This window comes from Rhinopithecus roxellana, chromosome 6 (genome assembly GCF_007565055.1).
Source record: "Rhinopithecus roxellana isolate Shanxi Qingling chromosome 6, ASM756505v1, whole genome shotgun sequence".
Classification (NCBI taxonomy): domain Eukaryota; kingdom Metazoa; phylum Chordata; class Mammalia; order Primates; family Cercopithecidae; genus Rhinopithecus; species Rhinopithecus roxellana.
In genome coordinates this window covers 128,964,390-128,985,266 of record NC_044554.1, presented here as the reverse complement: position 1 = coordinate 128,985,266, position 20,877 = coordinate 128,964,390, and the positions used below count along the sequence as shown (strand labels likewise).

General features: G+C 40.0%; 1 protein-coding gene across 13 annotated transcripts in view; it reads left to right on the top strand.

Annotated features, from left to right (window-relative positions):
* ICA1 (islet cell autoantigen 1) overlaps positions 1–20,877 on the top strand; it is a 162,705-nt gene that overhangs the window by 36,525 nt on the left and 105,303 nt on the right. For all 13 annotated transcript variants that reach the window (XM_030933015.1, XM_030933022.1, XM_030933025.1 and 10 more), the window contains exons 5-6: positions 4,501–4,624; positions 7,391–7,589. In XM_030933015.1, coding sequence (XP_030788875.1) covers positions 4,501–4,624; positions 7,391–7,589 — 323 coding nt within the window. The remainder of the gene's footprint in view (positions 1–4,500; positions 4,625–7,390; positions 7,590–20,877) is intronic.

The window sequence follows — 20,877 nt, the reverse complement described above, 5'->3', positions numbered from 1 at the left end:
CAATGCTGAAACTACATTATGCAAATATTGAAGTTGAACTATCTGTAAAGACATTGTGGATGATGAGAGCCAGCTTTCTCACTCCCTACATTAGAAAGAAGTTACAGAGAAAGAAAAGGAGAAGCTAGAAGGAACACTGTGGTGTTGCACTGGCATCAAAGGTGCCACTATGAAGTCATTGTTTTTAATATCTATAGAGATAGATACATACAGAAATAAATGCAGATGAGGGCGTATGCATGGGTTAGTGTACATTCATATATTTCTTGCTGCTTTGAGCTGACGTGACCTAGAAGCACTAACACCCCATAGCAGTGAGTACATGTGGCACCCAGATCTTGCTTTCTAAATACCTTTCCCCAGTAAAAGAAATGCTCCTTGGAGAAGTGGTTGATTCTAGGATTGGGGCAGGGAAAATTCAAAATGTACCTGTATTATTTGTAACACTAGAACATAAGGAAGTGCTTGAGAAAGGATATGTTGAAGGGACACGGGAGCAAACCTATGATCAAAACTGGCACAATTTGAGCAGCAAACTAAATAATGATAAATAATGCTAGTATTGAATTTTAACCCATAGAATAAAATTAATTTCCCTTAAGTCTATATGAAGAGAGAGAGAGAAATGGTGGAGAAGGGACAGCTTTGTCTCATAAAATAATTTCAGTTAATTAATGGAAAGAATAAGGGAACTACAAAATCACCATTAGGCAAACACCACAGTGAGAACTGTGACAGGTGAGATTCACTGAAGAGTGTTAGTGAGTGAAAGTTCGAGGAGAAAATGGACATTTGCATCGTCTGATGTATTCCCCGCAAGATTTTTAATGATTATAAAAGGAAAAAAAATTCTTAACTTTACAGTGGAGAAACCCAGCAGATACCTCCTTAACCAAGCGGTTGAGCTTGACATCATGAGTGATGAGGTACACTGAGGTCATGTAACCTCTGATGCTGTGCACTAAGAAAGACTCTTCAGCACTGTGTATCCTTCCCAAATATCCATAACCCCAGCCTAATTCTGAGAAATCAGACAAACCCAAATTGGGGCACATTCTACAGAATATCTAACCAGTACTCTTAATCTGTCAAAGTCATGAAAGATAAAGTCAAAGGAACAGTCACAGATTTAAGAGACTAAGGAAACTCAATATTTTGGTGCCAGGCGAGACCCTAGATTGGATCCTATAACAGAAAAAGAATGTTAATGGAAAAACTGGTAAAATTCAAATAAGGACTATAGGTTAGTTGATAGTATTGTACCAGTGTTAATTTCCTAATGTTGATTATTGTGCCATGATTATGTAAGATGTACATATAAGGGGATGCTAGGGGAAAGTAAGTACTAGGGGATGTTAGCGAAAGGTATACAGGAACTCTATATACTGTTTGTAATTTTTCTGTAAGTCTATCATTAGTTCAGAATAAAAGGTTTAATACACGTAAATTGGATCACATTGCTCCCCTACTTTTAAAAGCCTCCAATAACACATAGAATGGAATCCGACTCCCATTCTTATACGTAGGACATGATCTGGCCCCAGTTCACCTCTTCAGCCACCTTTTCCCTTGTCCACCAAACTCCCGAGGCCTTTTGCAGTGGATGTTCCTGCTGCCCGGAAGGTCCCTGCTCTCATAGTCCCAAGACTATTGTCATTCAGAACTCAGCCTAATGGTCACCTGCTCAGAGACGCCTTCCCTGATTACCTTGTCTAAGGCAGCTACTGACCACTCACTCGTACTCCCCATCTCTCATTGCTCTCCCTGGTATTTTTCTTTTTTGTGTTTTGTATTTGTGATTTATGTTTTATTTTCTATCTCCTGCTGCTTGAATATAAGCTCTGTAAGTGTGGAGAACTCCTTTATCCTCTTCATCACTGTATTCTAGTGGCAAGAACTGTGCCTCGTATGTGTTGGATCATCCATAAATCTGTGCTGAGTGAGTGAATGCTGTCAAGCTGATTAATTTCATAGTTCCATAGTTGCCTTGTTTTTAAGGGCACATCTGAAAACCTAATCAGCAAGTAAATATAAAAATGTTTCTGTCTCTGAATTCTCAAGTCCCAAATAATTGAAACCTTATTAATAGAACATTTTGAGTTATCTTTTTTTATTTTTGCTTTCTTCTTGTAATAGAAGCAGGTGTTTTGCTATGTTGCACAGGCTCATCTTGAACTCCTACTATCAAACGATCCTCCTGCCTCTACCTCCCAAAAGTGCTGGGACTGCAGGTGTGAATCACCACACCCAGCCCTCTTGCATTACCTGATACCTATGTTATACCTGAATTTTAAACTTCTATAAGTTAATTTCAGTATTTGAATTTTTAAAATTAAAGAATGACCATCCCTTCTCAGAAAATCTAACCTTGACGCTGATAGAGGTCACACTTCTTTCCACTGCCCTCTGAGTAAGTATTGCCAAGTAATCAGAGTCAGCACCTAAAATGAAACCTGTTTGCTGCCCCAAGTTAATCCTCAAGTGCCTAAAATGAGCCAAAATTATTTTTAAATGCTTCAGCCTACTTAGGTTTATTTAGGAAAGAGTACATTTCGCCAACCATGTAATCATTCAGGTACCACGAATTGGTTTCTTCTTAGCCTTAAGCTAAATGCATTCATTTGTATGTGACTTGAGACTTCAAGGTAAAAAGGGTGACAGTAGCCTCATGCTATTAAGAACAAAAATGAGAAATTGCTCTCCATAGGGAAAGATTCATTGTGGACTTGAGTGAGACACATATTAGTCAGTGGGGAGGAGAAGGAATGGAAGGTATTAAAAAACAAAAAAAACCTTCTTATAATTATAGGAGTTTTAAAAAGCTACATAGAACCATGGCATGAGTATTAAAAGGCAATAAGTATTTAAGCTGAATTAAAGTATATGAGGATAACAAGGCAAAATTATAGTTAATTCAGTTCGTAAGCATTTAATTAGCACCATGAATTTAAGACTTTATGCTCGGCCTGGGGAATACACAGTTTGAGTGAGATCCCTGTCTTGGAAAACTTAGAGCCCCCTGGGAAAGAGAGACACACGCCCAGTCACACAAGGTGAGTGCTAAGTCAGGTGCCCAGAGAGCACTGCTGTCTGGGGAAATAGGGATCAATTGCTTCACAGAGGAAGGAACCTGCGAGCAGGCCTTTGATGGTGAGCTTGATTTTTGAGAGACAGAAGAGAAACAGGGTCATCGTTTATCTCTCAGGAAAAATGGATTCTAAAAGCCTCTTCTTGACTGGGCCTTCCCAAGGGAATGTTTAGAGTGAAACTATAGTCACAAATTAATAAGGTAGCAGTATCGAGTTTAGCCTTCACCTTTGGATTTGTGGCTCCTGCCTAATGTTATACAATTATTGTTGGTGAGATTCTGTCAGGAATGGGGGTACGTTCTTAAAGAAAAGTCTGACTGGTTTGTGAAAACTGGCAAGAATCCTAGTAGCATTTAGAAAGCAGTTTTAAGAAACACATGGTGTGTAAATACATCAATACAGAAATAGGAAATAAAAGTAGTGTTCAAAATCTGTTGATGGTAAATTTAGGGGGAAAGCACATCCTAGGAAGTTAAGTGTCACTCTGGTGCCGGGGGCTTGGCTGCTAGTGTGTGTTCAGGACCCCTACTGTGCCATTATGTGGGTGCACTGTATTTTATTAAACTAGTTCCTAGTATAAGGAGAGTGTTTTACTATTATAAATAATGATGCTATGATTGTTTTTGCATTTACATCTTTGTGCCCATTTTACTACTTCCTTAGGAAGTACTCCTACCTAACAGTAGACGTGCAGAATCCAAAGATACATGCAATTCTGTGATTTTTTTAAATGTATACTGTCAAATCAATCTGTAGAAAGCTTGCACCAAATCACTTTCCCACCAAAAATACCATCTGAGGTTGTCTTTAAAAATAAGGCCAAGATTAGGCATCACCAATTCAGATTTGGTTCCAGCTCTGTATTTTTAAAACCCACTGTCATCAACCTGATGACCTCCCCACCCTCAATCCCTACCCCCACTTCCAACCAAAAACCTGTGTCACGGCTGAGGTATTTGAATTGCTTTACAATCGAATAGAATGTAACTCAAAAAGCAGAGATCAAAAGTCAGCAGGAGAGAATAATGGGAGGCAGCTAGCACTGCATCCTAAGCAGCCACAAAAGATTCCCACAGTCATACTTGACAAACCCAACTCCTTTATTTCAGCTCGAAGCAGCACATTATGGGCTTGCTTTTCAGTACAGAGGTCATTTTCTGGTTCTGATTACAGGGCACCAATCTCACTGACATGTATTCAAGTGAATTTGATCTCTCGTATTGTAAATGGAAGAACAGCATGAAAGTTAAATGGGGGGTAGGGGGAGCTTACCTTGTAGCCTGCCACTTGGATTTAATTTCATCTCATCTTCGCCTCTGGAAGAGAGAGGACCTTGTGATTTGTCTTTCTTGTTCCCTTTGTAATCAAAATGCTCATTGTTCATGGCTCCTTTTGGTCTTTTCTTCATCAGTCTTGTCTCAAGAAGAAAACGAACTGGGAAAATTTCTTCGATCCCAAGGCTTCCAAGACAAAACCAGAGCAGGAAAGATGATGCAAGCGACAGGAAAGGCCCTCTGCTTTTCTTCCCAGCAAAGGTGTGTGGCCTTCAGTGGGGCTCTATTTGGAGGGATCTGAGGAGACTCTGGGACGCACCCTACTCATGAAGGGGAATCTCACAGTATTCTTTAGAAGGATTTTGCCTGAGGCTGAGGAGCTGCACTGTACTCACTAGTTAGGCAGTTTGTATTTAACTCTCTAATTAAGATTAATACATAGGATTTTTTTTTCCTCCCTGTTAATTAAAAAAAATTTTTTTCATTTTTCTTTTGGTCTATAGGGGCATTATATATGTCAATCACTATGAGTGCTGTCCTGGGCTTATGTTTGACCTTCCGTGTTGCTTGTAGCAATCAGTCTGGTCCCCTTCCAGCAGCTGATTAATGCAGGAGCCTAATGAGACCGGGTTGAAGGGTTCCCTCTCCACTCTCTGTGGGCCAATTAACTTCAGAGAGGTGCTGTTCTCATGCCCAGGTCCACACTGCTCAGACCGCGGACCATAACCTGAGAGTGTGTGAGAAATGCAGAATCTAGGCCATACCCCAGACATGCAGGATCCACATCCCCATTTTAACTAGACCCCTGTTGTTTTGATGTAAATTCAAGTTTGAGAAGCTCTGGTACAGGGAAAATTGTGGTAGATGAGTGGTATTTTTTTTTTTTAACACAACTGTGACTCATTTTTATGGTGGATGTTAAATAAGCAGGAGCCCCTGCACACAGTCACCCTCTGCGCCTGAGAAAAGTGACACTCCTCCTCACTCCCTTCTCTCCCAGTAACTAACAAACCCCCAAAATGTCACCCACTAATATTAGGCAGAATGTAGGTAGTTCCCACAAATATTCCGGCTATAGAAATTTCAGTTACTCAAATTGTCCAGCATTTTCTTCTATTAATGTCTCCTTGCTGCTTTCCCTCCTTTTGGGCCAACAGCAGGCCAGCAGCATGGTACATGGTTGTTCCTATGAAAACCCAAGGAAGATGGAGTAGAAAAAAAGAGACCTACTGCATCTCTTTTTCAGTGGTGTCTTCTCCTGGGCATTTAGGTTCTTCCTGATGACATTTGGAACCTGACTTTGTGGGCAATGCCAACTTTTATGCTTGAACGAAACCATTTCTAGTAGTTCTCCACACATTTCCCAAGAGGTATTTGTTTATCATCTTAAATCTTACCATTTAGTATTATTTATAATTTTTCTATGTAAAAATACATACTCATTCTAGAAAAATTTTTAAATAGAGACAAACCAAAAAGTGAAAATTAAAAAGCAACTAAAATTTTACTAATAGAGATGATCTACTTTTAACCTCTTAATTAATACTTTCTATGCATGTAGGACCTTTTTGAACCTTGCAAGAATAATTGATTCCTAAAAAAATATTTCATAGAGTAAGTTGTCATATGTTAAACATATAATTATCGCTAACTTCAGTGAGAAAAATTCTTAGGCAAAGGAAGAGAAAAAAAGAATCTAGAAGTGAACAGAATCGTTAGGGAGATAGCTGAGGACTCTTGATGTCTTTAAATAGAAGTCACCAGTTACACAAACCTTCACACCAGTGTTGTTTTACTGGCTTATTCAGTAGTCATTGCTACACCCACATATTCTATTTGATGAAAGGTGAGTATTAAATCAAACCAACAGGAATAACAAGCTTACTTTATGGCACAACAATGTCTTTGAAAATAATCTGCAACATCTAGGTAGGACAGTGTGAGCAGGCTATTCTTATGCAAGTACTCAGTATTTAAAAATAATGCTTTACAGACAAGAAGAAAACTAGGGGAAATAGTAAAAGGAAATTTTTTCTTTAATAGTTCATTGCACCATTTGTAATCTTACCGTGCTACACACATGTAAGGCATTGCAGACGTTGATGGAATTTCCAAAAGCTGACTTCAGTTCACTGACACCATTGTTCCCTTTAGCTAAATAAGTTTGCATTTAAATTGATATTTAAATATTCATTTTTTGGCATCTGTGCCCTGAAACTTCATGGAGAAGAGTATATTTTAAGAGTATAATTCATCTGACATTGCTCATTTTTGGGTAGGGAGATGGAAGAAGCAGTATTTTTCACCAGGATGAGTATTATATCTGAAGTTTAATATGCCTTAAACGTTTTTTGGCTGGGTAAATGGCATATGTTATAACCAACATTATAATAATTTTACACCTACTTCATCACCTTCATTTCTGGTGTAATATCCTCAAGTGTTTTTTTAGCAAAGATGAAATAATGTAACCTGTCTGAAAGTACTAACACACAATAGCCTCTCAGTAAGTGTGCTGGTCCCCCTTCCTGTACCATTTCAAAATGCTTCTGCTCATATTTCATTCCTCTCTGACTATTGGAGTGAGCAGCAGATGCCTTGGCCTTTGGAGAGTGATCTAAAATGGCCTAGTCAGAGAGACACTAATCATATACACTCCATCCCTCCTCAAAGGGCCAAATGTAGAAATGGGCAGTGGTCATGCCTTGGCCATCCTCTATGAACACAGGACTGACCCCAGCCTCAAATGAGCACTCAGCCCAGGCTCAAGACCACCCCCAACAATGCAGATGGAGGTGCTTGCCAGTGGTCCAGTTAGTAGCAGTAAGCTAAGGGATGGGTACTTCTCTGGCTGACTCATCAGTTCAAACTACATGTATTTCAATTATTATTCAGCAAATATTGATGGAGCATCTTCTACATTCCAGGCACTGTTCTAGACTCGTGAGTCTAAGATTGGCAGAATGTCAAGGAGTTAAATTGCTCACTGGCTTAGTTTTGAAAGTATGGCTTTGTCCTCCTGTCTAGGTTGGCCTTGCGAAATCCTCTGTGTAGATTTCACCAAGAAGTGGAGACTTTTCGGCATCGGGCCATCTCAGATACTTGGCTGACGGTGAACCGCATGGAACAGTGCAGGACGGAATATAGAGGAGCACTATTATGGATGAAGGACGTGTCTCAAGAGCTTGATCCAGACCTCTACAAGCAAATGGAGAAGTTCAGGAAGGTAGGAGGTTTTATGAGGGTTAGCAGAATGGGTACCTGCTAGAAGGTAATGAGGTGTGATTTGAATCCCTCTGGTGAAGAAGACATAACTCAAAAGCACCAAGGATGCAATTAATCATCGCTGGTGTCATTTTATGTGACAGAATACCAATTAATGTGATACGTAATTCTCTAAAGGATAAGATAGAAGAGACAGCTGGAAATTGCTGGGATTTCATAACTGCTTTTAATTGAAGTCAGATTTTCTTATAATGCGTACTTTTTGTAAGGTTGTCACTTTTAAATGCCTTTTCATGCATAACTAAAAATCAAGATTAGATCAAATGGATCTGGGAGGTGAGAACAGACTACTGGGGAAATCTTTTAAAATTGCTAATGCATATTAAAAATTAATAGAATAATAATGCTCCTTTGTTTTGTGACATGTTCAGAAGCAGTGGGGTTTAGTTGCAGGGTTGACTCATGCAGCATTCCTCAGAAATTTTTCTGAGGAAAGTATGTGGCTGAAGAGATGGCTATGCTCTTAAACTTCATTGAAATATTTGGTAAGCAGCAAAGAACAATCCTGTTGGTTTTTTAATTATCTTGTGTCAATTTAGCAGTTTGATTTTGTCATACAAGAATACATTCCACCACTAGGTGGCAGTCTTACACTGAATATTTATGAAAATGTAGCGAGATTTTTGTTGTGTGCAGTCTTGGTAGTTCTTTGTTTGGTCGCCTGGATGTATTTCAGGGTGTGAAAGAAAAAAGAATCAGCCAAATGTTAGGCTTGACATAATATTGTGTCAACTGTCTTACTCATTTCAAATGATCCATTTGTAATTGTGATATTGCTTAAAATCCCTAGATTTCTTATTATGTACATTATTGCAGAGCTACAAATAGAACCTTCACTTGTGTTGGAGGTTAGCTCTGCAGGGGTGGAGGGAAGGAAGGTGCTTAAGAATACGGTCACCAATTCTTGACCTAGATATAGATTGATTCCTTTAAAGTCAAGTTTTATCTTAGTTTGTGATTTAGAACCCTTCCCTCTGAAGAGAAATCAGGGTCCATTTTATTTCTGATCACAGATGTTCTTCATGTGTCAGCAACATCTGACTTCTTCATAAGGTAGGCTTCTGAGTCATAGAAAATCAGGACTGAAAAGGCTGTTGTGATCCTCTAGTGAAACTCACTCATCTTATAGAAGAGAAAAATCAAAGCCCCTAAATTGTAAATAACATTTTTAAAGGATTACTAGCTAGATGCTGGTGATCCCAGGATACTTTTGAAGTTTTCTAACTTTGTAATCAGGCCAGTAATTTGGTTTGTCATTAGTACTTTATTTGAGGGTTGAGGAGAATGAAGAGGGTGAAAAAAATTGTCTTCAAGGTAGAGTGCTTATCATTTATATCTGTTGCCTTCTTTAATCCTCATAATAGCCAAGACACTGGTTTTATTTTATAAGTGAGGAAAATGATACCCATGTTAGGAAATTAGCCCAAGATCAGAGAGGTAAATGAGAGTCAGAATCCTTCAAAATACACATAATTTTCTTCCGTAAGAGAGAATACCTAAAATTGAAAAAGGCCTTTCATAGTAATTCCTTTCTTGTGATTTATTCATTCAATTAATATTTATTGAACACCTGCTATGTGCCAGGTAATAAAAATAAATATGTGATTATTCTGGAAGGCAGAAGAATTTTATGTGGAATTGTGTTTTTTTTGGTTTTGTTTTGGGGGAGTGGTTACTAACTGTAAGGACGAAATAAAAACCAAGCCCTTCGTCATTTGGTTTGAATGTTGAAACATTACCCATTCCTTAGTGTCATCAGTCTGTTGATTTTGGAAAATATGGTTTAAAAAAAAAAAAATCCTCTGCCATGCAGAAGTTGCTGAAGCCTTACTCCCCAATCCCATGTGTACTGGATTCAATTTAACAGCTAAACATGGTGTACTTAGAATCTTTTTTTAAATAAGCCTGTCTTCAAGTGTATATTTGATTAGGCCAGACTCTCCACAAGAAAAGGAACCGTGTTGGGGATCTTCACAGCCCAGGGCCAGTCCAGCGCCTGGCCCCAAATTAGCACACACATAACCAATGACAAGATTCCAGGCACTGAGTTGGAAGTGCCACACCCATGTTTTCTCAGACCTGTGGGGCATTCTCACCATTTGCAACTGACCTCATGATGTTTTGGAAATTGACATACGTGGTTTTGCAGGTAAGAAGTTGCATTATTAATGTGAGGCTTGCTGCCCTTTTTAGAATGAATTTAAATTGTGGAGTTTTCTCTTCACTTGGAGTTTATAACTTGACATTTAACTTTGAGCAAGCTTTAGTGTTTCGTCCCAGTAGGACTCCATTTTAAACAGTCTCCATTTCTCTCCCAGGAATGTGTTACCTAAGTGTTTCTGAGTCATCTAGGAGAGCGATCTAGCTGCCAGTGGCTCCTTGGGAGTCACTGTGGGAGGGGGAGTTTCAGTCTCCTCGGGGCCAGCTGCCACCTTCACATCTCAAAGGATGAATCCTGAGCTAAAGTAGTATTTTGCTATAAATTCTCTTTTTTAAGTTCACACTTTCTGATGGAGACAAAGTTCGAATTCATACCTCATGGATGTGGTCTCCCTATTTGGATTCCTTGGTATCTACTCATTCATTTATTGTCCATTCAACAAATGATATTGAAGCTGGGCCCTGTTCAGGCAGCATCCGGAGGAATACAGTAGTAAGGAAGCAGACTGATCATTGCCATCTTGTCTTGTGCAGTCATGTGGGGCTACAGCAAGTAAACACAGTACAGCATGGCGAACAGTAGTGTCTGTGGTAGCACATGGTGCCTCAGGAACTCCTGGGAGGGGCTTCCTGGAGGAGGTGGCACTAAACAAAATGTGAAGGGCGGGTAGGAAGGAGCTGGGTAGAAGGAGTAGGAGCAACAGAGCAGCATTTCTGGCTGAGAAAGCAATTTTCAGAAAGATCTTTTAGGGGAAAGGAGCAGCACACTTAGAACCAGAGCACAGAAGGTGAGGTGGGTGTGGAGATGGGGTGCCCTGACCATGGGGCTAGAAAGGGAGACAGGACTAGAATAAAAACAACACTTCTCTAAGTGGGGGGGGTAGTGGGAGGGTATAGGGAAGGCAGGAGGCATGATCAAGTTTGTGTTCTTAGATTGTAAGATGGAGAAAGGATTGCAAGGGCCTAAGACTGGAGGCTGGGAGAACTACTGGGAAGCTTTTATACAAACCCGATGAGACATGAGGTAACCATGAAATGAAGGGGGAGGTAGACCAGAGAGAAATGGGCTGTTCTGACCTCTACCAGATTCCATGGTAGCACCACTTTAATTGCTGAGGTCTTCATTGTCTTTACAAATAAGTAGAATAAGCATAAATAAGTTGCAAGTTCAAGTGTCTTTTCGCCTCAAACCAAGGCTTTTTTCATAGTGTCTTTTTCATAGTGTCTTGCCAAGAAACCTTTTAAATAGCACACAGTGAGCATGCCTGAAATGATGAATGAAAAACTTGAAGTTAAACAAAGCAATCTGTTTTCCTTCTGGCACCCTTTGAAGCACAGAGGCCTGACGACAGAGCTCTCAACATCAACATTAAGAGCATTTATTAAGTGTCTGTGTCAGGGGTGGAAATACAAAGAGGTGGGAAAGCGTGAGTCCAGCCTTCAAGAAGGACCCTGCCAGGCATCTGCTCCTTGTCAATATGACCATGAGGGACGAGATACCTGGAGAGTGTGGCCGCACATAGCTGTTCTCAAGACCAAATACATAATAGGAAAAGGTGGATGAATTTAAAGGGGGAGGGCTGGGCTGTGTGCAGTCGGAAGTTCCTCCTGACAGTGTGATTCACCCCGAGACCACGAGGTATTTTATGAGCAAAGTTACAACATGTGATATATGTGCCCTTTGAAGGCAGAGTAAAAGGGTATGATTTAAAAATAGAAGTCAGCTTCTTGTAGCAGATTACATCAGCTGAAGTTGTGAGCTTGCAGCAAAGCTTTTGCAGCCTGAATGCCCTTGAGAGAGTCCTCCTGTGGTCAATTAAGTGTCTTGTTTTTCTTGAAAGTCAGAAATGGGATGGAGGGTAATTATTCTAAATGGGATAAAAGCTGTGTTAGGTGTAAGAAAATAGTCCTGAATCCTCTAAAGAGATAGTATGGAAATGTATACGTGGGCATTTATAGGAGTCTGAGTCCTCACAGACAAGGACAAGCGAACCAGTGTTTTAATGAGAGCCATTTATTAAATGGCGAATGAAATCCTGCAGCATTTGTCTAGTGTTTCATCACCATAATTCAAAAGGATAGCTAAAAGGTATTATAGGAAATGAGTGATACTCACTGGTATTTGCAGGTGCATATCTGTTTAAAATAGTGTTAGCTTTTGGAGACCTGTTCATGCACTAATCATATTATCAAAGGATATGTTTGGTGAGAAGGCTTATTAACAAATGTTGGCGGCTTACTAGGTGGGACCTTATTAGGGCCATCAGTCAGTGGTGTTCTGGTGTCCTGATTGTGAAGGTTTGGGTCTATAGCACTTAGTCAAGGACTGGTAAACAGCAGTATTGATATGGGGGATGGGTTTCCTGTGAACAAAGACTTGGGTTAATTAATTTGACAGTATCATTAATTACTGCTGAAATCATTGGTTTTTGTCAGAGGTCAGGCTCTTTTAGCAATTGAGGGCGGGTCCCATGAGAGTTGGAGACACTAAGTAATGCAAGAGTGTCACTGCTCAACCATCTCAGGCTGTAGGATGAAGGCCTTTCCTTTCTGCCCGGGCCATTTAGCTCTCTGTATTAAACCAGTTTCTGCTTTACTTCAGTGTCTAGGGTAGGGCTGGGACACCTCCCCCTACCCCAGAGAGTTGTGTTGAGTGAATGGGGAACATTTCCAGTTTGGATCCATGCAATGAACCAGTGTTAAATGTTTAAGCGCTAATATCTCTCAGGACTTTGCTTAATTCATCTGTAAAGGAGGTAGGGTAGGGGGCTTACTCCATTATCCTCTCTTCCTCTGCTAGTTCTAGAATTCTATACACTGGATTGAGTTCTTTTAAGAGGAAAATTTCTTTTGTAAAACTAATGCTCTCTTAAATGTATTTGTTTCATAACTTGCCATTTTCATTTGTGGGTTTTGGTGTGTGCCTGTTGTTTGTTTGGGTTTGGTTGTTTAACTGGGGTGCCTGTTTTTTGTGGATTCAAGTAGATTGACTCTAGCTGCCAAACCCCACCCATGGGTTGCTGCTTTTTTAGAGTATGTGAATGCCGAAGGAAAAGCCTGCCATTTTCACATGGCACAACTTGGAAGGGAACAAACAATTACACCCATGCTTCCAAATCTGAATTGGATGAGATGAGACTTTCAGAGTTTTATGTTATCTTTATTGATTCTCCCCATGGAACTTGATAAATAGCAAAAATTAGCTTTAGGGTAAGGCCAAGACCATTTAAAATAACATGCATGAAATATAACTCGCTGGCTGGCTGCTCGCTGCTGCTCCTGACTGGAAATGGAGAAGAGGAAGGAGCATGACCTCAGACTCAGGATGGCACTACACTATGTCTTAGCCCTTGCTCACACGAGCTGTGACCGCTTGGATAGGTCTAATAAACCTATTTCAATTTTCTCATCCACTAAGGGTGATCGCTGAGCCCTCTTCCAGCTGCAGCATTTTTAGTTTTTTATTTTGTTTTGTTTGTTTGTTTGTTTTGAGACAGGGTCCTGTTCTTTCTCCCCAGGCTGGAGTGCAGTGGTGCAATCTTAGCTCACTGCAATCTCCGCTTCCCAGGTTCAAGCATTTCTTGTGCCTCAGCTTCCTGAGTAGCCAGAATTATAGGCACGGGCCACCACACCCAGCTAATTTTTGTATTTTTAGTAAAGATGGGGTTTCACCATGTTGGCCAGGCTGGTCTCAAACTCCTGGCCTCAAGTGATCTCCCCACCTCGGCCTCCCAAGTGCTGGGATTACAGGTGTGAGCCACAGTGCCCGGCCTTAGTTTTTTTTTTTTTTTTTTCCTAAATCACTGAGCTCATCTGTAGAGAAGTGTAGATACTGGAGTAGGTCTGACATGTTCATTTTTCAATGTGGTGTTTTCCTGGGACTTCACGTAAGTTCTGATCTTTCTGAGTCTGCTTGCTCTTATTGCTATTGCTCTAATCTTAGCCTCTGGAAAAATAAGAATGTTTCATGCGTAATTATTGGGTGAATTTATTGGACACTTTCAAAGAGGAGCCTTTGGTATTTACAAATGGGTAGTATTTTTCTCTTATTTATGTATGAATACTTTTGCAAGGGTCAGCAACCTATGGCCCACAGGTCAGCCACCTGTTTTTGTAAATAAAGGTTTTATTGGAACATGACCATGCCTATTCACTTATGACCATAAGTGGTCTGGCTGCTTTCACAATACCATGGCAGAGTTGAGCAGTTACGACAGAGGCTAATGGCTCACAAAGCTAAAGATATTTACTCACCATCCCTTTATAGTTTGCTGGCTGCTGTTTTATAGGTACCTCTAGTGCATGTTGAGATTAAGAAAGTGTGAGGTTTTAAAATTTTTTAATTGTGGTAAAAAGAAACATACCATAAAATTTACCATCTTAACCATTTTTACATGTCCGGTTGAGTAGTGATCAATGTATTTACATTGTTGTGCAATGGATCTGTAGAATGTTTTCGTCTTGGTCCCAGACAGTCCAATTCCAGAGCTCAATGTGCAAACCACTTCATTTCTCCCACTCTTACAAAGCACTATGAACACATGAAATCCAGGGCCCATGGTACTCAGAGTAGAATGAGTCCTGATCCACAAACCAGAAGATCCATTTATTTGGGGCATAATGCTGGACAAGCTACCAAACCCATTAACCATGCTAAGCCTCCCTTGCAGGTTGCAGCTGAGGAAGTTGCCCCTCACAGGGGGGCAGTGAGTTTTAGAGGGCATGAGTCACGGGAGGTACTTAGCAGGGCACATGGCACAAGGCAAGCTCTTGGATAATGGTAACTCTTTTTTATAGTTACCATATTTGTTCCTGAATCTCCAAGGGAAAAAAATTAACATCCAGCAAAACACATATGCTAAATTAATCAGCTGTAGGGTCTCTGGGAGGTTGGCCTCAGCCTTGGATTGCCCCCGCAATGTGGGCTGGAGTAAATGGTGTTTATCGTTCTGGATTGTCTAACAGTTTGTCACACAGGAGTCTCCAGGTATGATAGGCCACTCCTGACTTCCTCTTCTACGATTCAGCCGCCTTCCTCCAACCCAAAGGGCAGGTGATTCCAAAGTGCCTGATTGTCTCGGGAGTCCCACCAACCCAAGATTAGCTGCCTGTCCTGTCTGTTGCTGGAGCTCCTGGATCCCTTGAACATTTTGCTTTAAAATTTCCCTTGGCCCATGGTGGTGCGTGCCTGTAATCCCAGCTACCCAGGAGACTGAGGTGAGGATCCCTTGAGCCTGGGTGGCAGAGATTGCAGTGAGCTGTGATCACGCCACTGTACTCCAGCCTGGGAGACAGAGTGAGACCTGTTTCAAAAAATAAAACATAATAAAATAAAATTCTCCTTTGGCTATAATGGTTAGACAACCCACCTTTGTGTTTAGGGATTTTTTTCCCCCTCTGTGATCTACTTTCAGTTGGATGAAGTCTTTGAAAAAAAAATTGTCTGTTGAGCATAATTTTGCGTTTATAAATGGATGAGCTAGGAAATTATATAGTAGTCTCTTAATTTGTGCCTTTCTTACTTGATGTACCTTCACAGCTTTTATATTACTTCTGTTTTTAGTTCAACTTCGTGGTGAGAAGTATTTAAGCTTAAATAAATACATATTCATGATGTGTTTATGTCCTGAAAAGTTTTCAGTTACGTTTGTGCAAAATAAGTAAATATATTTACACACATCCCCAAAATGACAGACATTTAAGCACATTTCTGTCACATCCTTTTCTGTTTCCCAAGCTAGAGGTTGATCCTCAGCTGCTACCGTTATTCAGTCTCCACATCCAGGAGGCCTCTCGTTTGTAATAATTCTTCTTCCAAAGTATCTCTTGAATTGGTTCTCTCCTCTCATCCCCAGTGCTCTTATCTGAGCTAGAATCTTCTTCAATTTAAAGGATTATAATTGGCACCCCTTTCCACACTAATGCTAGTCCTAATTCCGTAACAAAGTGATCATGTCTTTCTCCTGGCTAATAACTTTCTGTGGCCCTTCCTTGGACAATCGACAAGTCCAAACTTAGTGTGGCCTTCTAGGCCCTCCACAGGCTGGCTCTGACCTACCTCCCCCAACCCCGGCTTCCCTCTAGAATAATTTCCCTCCCGCCTCTCTTCCCTGCTGCTGCCACACACACATGCACACCCTGTGTTTCCAGCCTCATTAAAATCCGTGCCATTCACCCCATTCTTAACACACCCTGACCTTTGCAGGCTCTGTTTCTCCCACCAGAAATTCCCTTCTCCCTCTTTTGTGCCTGTAAAACTTTGAGGCATCATTTAAGGCCACATGACCCCCAGGGAGCCTTTGCTGACTTCCCAAAGCAAGGCTGTTACCCTTTTGCACTGTTCCCGTTGCACTTTATACATGCTTCTAAGCCTGCCACTTGGTAGATATTCAATAAATATTTATCAAATGAGCGAATAGGTAAATAAATATGCTTAATTATTCTGCAATTGGGATTCAACTGTGCAAAGATCCGGATCTTACACATCCTTGAACCCAATTGCATAATAAACATAATATGCTTCTTATAAATGTATTACTGAAATTTAATCCTGCCATTGAACAAAAATGAGACTCAGTTATGCAAGTGAGGATATTAACATCCTAGAAGATATCATCTATACATACTAATTCATGATTTCTGTTATTTGAATTCTGTAAGTAGAGGAACTATCCATACAGTTTTTTTAAATTAAGCATGTTTTGTAATACTATAAATGCTAATATGTTGGCTTAAAACAGATTTTTTTCAAGTGTGGAGTGGGAAGGACTACATCTCTCTTGAGAGGCATTAAATCTTTGCATGTGACATTTCTCTAATTGTTTAAGGGAAAAGCTGGCTTAACTCTTGAGTTTCAGAGTGGACTCTGGACAAAAGTGAACTATCTGCGAACTGATCTGTGTGAACTGATCTGGTCCAAGGTAGTTTTCCTTTTGCCAGATTGTCTGGCTTTTCTTCCTAAGGTTTATATGTATTGGGTGGCACATGCAAGCTTGGCTTCTAGAATTTCATGGATGACAACATTCAAAACATAACAGGTTTTATTGAGTGGAACCATCAAGTTCCAGGTCAAAATACTGCTGTAAATTGAGCCCATCTCTTAACAAGGGCTCCTCAGTGCCTCAGCAGCTTGAATCTCTTGGATGACTATTTCCATGTTTCCATGTTTCATCACTTAATGCTTTTGGCTGCAGGATCAGAGGGATGCATAGTGCCTGTGACAACTCCCCCTGCCCCCACGCAACACTGACTGTTCCATTGGCCTCTGTCTCTTTTTGGTAGCTTCTGAAGAAGGTATCATCTTAAATTACGGGTCAATGGAAAATTACCATGTTCTATGAGTTACTGTCTCTCGCCTCTGTAGTTGATTCCTAAGTCTGTCATAGCAACACATCCTTCTAGATTACTTTCTTCTTTTTGGTTAACAGCTCAAATATCATCTTTCCCAGCTAGTCCTCTTATTCACCAAGATGAAATAGTTGTAATTTTTACCATCTTCTAGATTTCAGTATAAAAGAAGACAGTTGTACCCTGGTGGGTTAGCCCAGCACTCTCATTTAAAGTATTTATGCTTCAGGGATCCATTACTTTTTATTTTTATTTTTATTTTAAAATATGGTGATTTACTTACCTATACAAAATAGAGTGTGGGTTTTCTTTAAATTTCAAATAGGAGCAGTGTGGCTACTGTTTCCTGAATGCCAATAGCATTATAGTACTGTAAATTGCTTTTGATAGACTCAAAAAGAATTTTCTTCAAATCCTTCTTTACAAACAGATATTTCAGTGACGGCAAAAATAATGGTTTGATGGTTGCCTGGATTGCCACTTTTACATAAAACTGGATTTATAAGTTGGCTAGGGAGACTTAGTATTTTAGAAAGAAAGATCTAAATCACAATTGCTTTAGGAAAAACTTGTGTTCTGTGATAGTTTATCATCAAGGAATATTAAATAATTTTGAATAGCATTTTTTAATGATTGAATTATTTTTGTTAACCCTCAAGAAAGCATTCCTAACAAGATTTATGCAAGCAGTATTGGCACTGTAATGGAGTTATAGATTGTCATTATTTCATAGGTTCCCTGTCTCTCACTGAAACTCAGACTTCCCTTTGTCCCAAGTCCTCAGTCTATCTATATTTTAGTGTTCGAACTATCAGAAGAATGATTGAATAGAAAACTGGTAGTTTCCATTCATAGTTCTGAGATTTAAAATAACAAAAAAAAAAAAAAGATGTTGGATGATTCCTTGTTCTCCAGATAACTGCTGTAATTCCAATCTAACAGGGAAATGAGGAAATGGAAGCGGGCAGGTTACCCGTTTATGTCCTGGTCAGCAGGAGCTCTGTTCACTAAAATGTGCACAATTCTCAGCCACTTTCGTCCCACTTATCTCAAAAAGTGTCTTCACTTTGTCTCCTTTAGTGAGTTATTGATAAAAAGAAAACCTTAAACAGACAACAGCTTTAAAAATGTGTGTACTACCTTTCAAACATAAAATTTTCAGGACAGTTACAGGTATAATAAAATTATCCCAAGTGAAGAAATCCTGCTTCATCTTCAGCAGTTATCCCACTCCTAATCATTAAATAAGATCAATCAAATTCAGAGAGAGGAGCCTTAACATCTTAAATGGGCCGATTTTACATGGGTTCAGGGAGCCCTAAAAAGAAGCAGACCCTAAGAGTCTATTGGTGTAACTCTGAAATGAAATTCCCACATGCATTAATCAGGCTTCTGTTGTTACCATCAAATGAAATATGATTTTCAGGCTTGGTAACACTTCACAGTTGATTGGCTCCTTCTATCCAACCACCCATCTATCTGTGCATCCATCTTTTAAAATTCTGTCTCCAGCTGTGACTCTGAGACAACCATTGTCATTTAGATGCTGATTCCTCACTGTGGTTCTGCTGGTGACTGCTGACATTGAAATGAAGGATGTTTCTCAAGATAGATTAATTATATAAACAAATTGAGGGATGAGGTTTTCTTCTGCTTTGTTCTTTTTAATAAATTTCTGTCCTGGACCACTAGAGGTGGGACTCAGCCATGCTTACAAGCAAAAATAGTTCATGGATATTAGTTCATGTTCTGAGAGAGGTTCAGGCAAAGGGACTTGGAAAATATCCATATCGGAAGAGGAGGAACCATAGGGGAAAATAGTCTACAGATCAATGCGTGTGGAATAAATGAAGAAATTTCTCAAATAGGGAAGCTGAGAAAATAGTGGGGTAAAATATGTTGCATTTAGGATCTTGTTCTTTCATTTTTTTTTCATCTTAAATCTGTGGGGGAAAGATCCAGGAGAAGCTGGCAACCGCAAGTGCTTCCAGGGCCTGGAACCACCTTGGGGGATGAGATGAGCTGAGGAAGCTAGGAATGAGGTTGAGGTTTCACCGTACGCCTTTTCCTGCCTTTTAAATGTTGTACCATGTGCATGTGTTACTCATTACAATAATGTTTATTAAAAATATTGAGAATCAGTGAGATTAAAGAACAGAAGAAAAGGGAGAATGACAGAAAAGTTTCTTAAATTGGCAAAAATGGGGAGGGTTTTTAATAATAATAAAGGGAAGAGAGAAATCAGGCTTTAGGGGCAAAGATGGGAAGCTAAGTTCCAAGGTAATGTCATGTGGGCAGCTGGATGGAGGAGGTTGGAAGATGAAGTCATTTTCGAAAGCCATCAGCAGGGAGAGCCATGTGAGGAGGTGAAGTCACTTAGGGATGGAAGGATCAAAACTAGCGCCTGAGGGAAAGCCACCAAAGAGCAGGAAGGAAGATAACAGTGTTTCTTTTAAAAGCCTTCACTGTTCTAGGAGAACTTCAAGGAGCAGTTATGCTTATCCGGAAAGGGAAAAAGGTGAGAAAGTAAAAAGACAACTTTTCCCAGATATCCTCAATTCTGTCCTAGAAGGAAAATGTTCTATGTTTAGCATCAGTGAGAACTTGGAGAAAATCCTTTCCCAAAAAAGAATGAAGGGGGAGGGGGAGAGAGGCAGTAGGGGGGTAAGCAGCTATTTCAGAGAGAACCATCTCCCCACTTTCAACCCCACTCCAGGCCTTCGAGTTAGATTGCAGCACCCTATAGGCTGAGGTTTTGTCTCCTGACGTGGAGGTTTTCTGTCAGCCTTAATGACTTGTTCTGTGTTCAGCGTCCACCTCTAATTCTTATTCATGCTGTTTAATGTGCTGAGGCACAGTCTTTCCCTACAGTCTCTCTCTCAACTCTGCTCTCTCAATCTAGCGATTTCATCAGTTCCTTTTCACTGGGAGTCTTCCAGGTCTTACATACTAAACCCAAGAGCATTTATGTTCCTGCTAGCCCCAATTTTGTCATTAAAATTTTTTGAGTAGTATCAGTTGCCATAAATCAAACTAATATCCCTCTGGCTTCATCATATTTGTTTATTACTCGTTTATTTTTTAATACTCTTATAAGGGCCTCCTAATGTTCAAGTTTAAAAAGAAATGGAAACACATGCAGATTCTAAACCACACATCTTTTTGTGTGCACGTTATGGATTGGGGTCCTATTTAACAAAGTGTATATGTTAAAGTCAGGTATGACTGGGAACACAGAGGATGTGGCTCCCCGAGGGTTACTAGAGACTGTGTGGCATACTCAGGTTTCATTGGAATTTTATCAGAGGCACCACAAATCAAGTATTTTAGAATAAGACATTGAAAACATCTTTAATTTTAAAGATCTGCATATCTTCCCCATCCAGGCTGTGTATGCCATGCTTCCTCACCTTCCATCCCCAAGCCCTGCCAGGAAAAGCCAGAGATTTGTAAACTGAAGCTATGTCAGCTAAAGCTTTTATTGGTACTTATTATCCAGGCCTCCGTCTGCTTTTCATTAATTCTCAACTGAAAGAATTAGTTCTGCCCCCCCCACCCTTTTTTTTTTCTTTTTTTTTTTGCATGTCTTCCATTTTAAAATAAAAAGCAACAGCTAAAAGTCATGATGTGAAACCAGACAATGGTTAGATTTCGCAAGTTAGACTCCCTCTTCCTTATCCTTAGTGTATTTTAGGTTTTAGGCAAAACCTATTAGATTCATT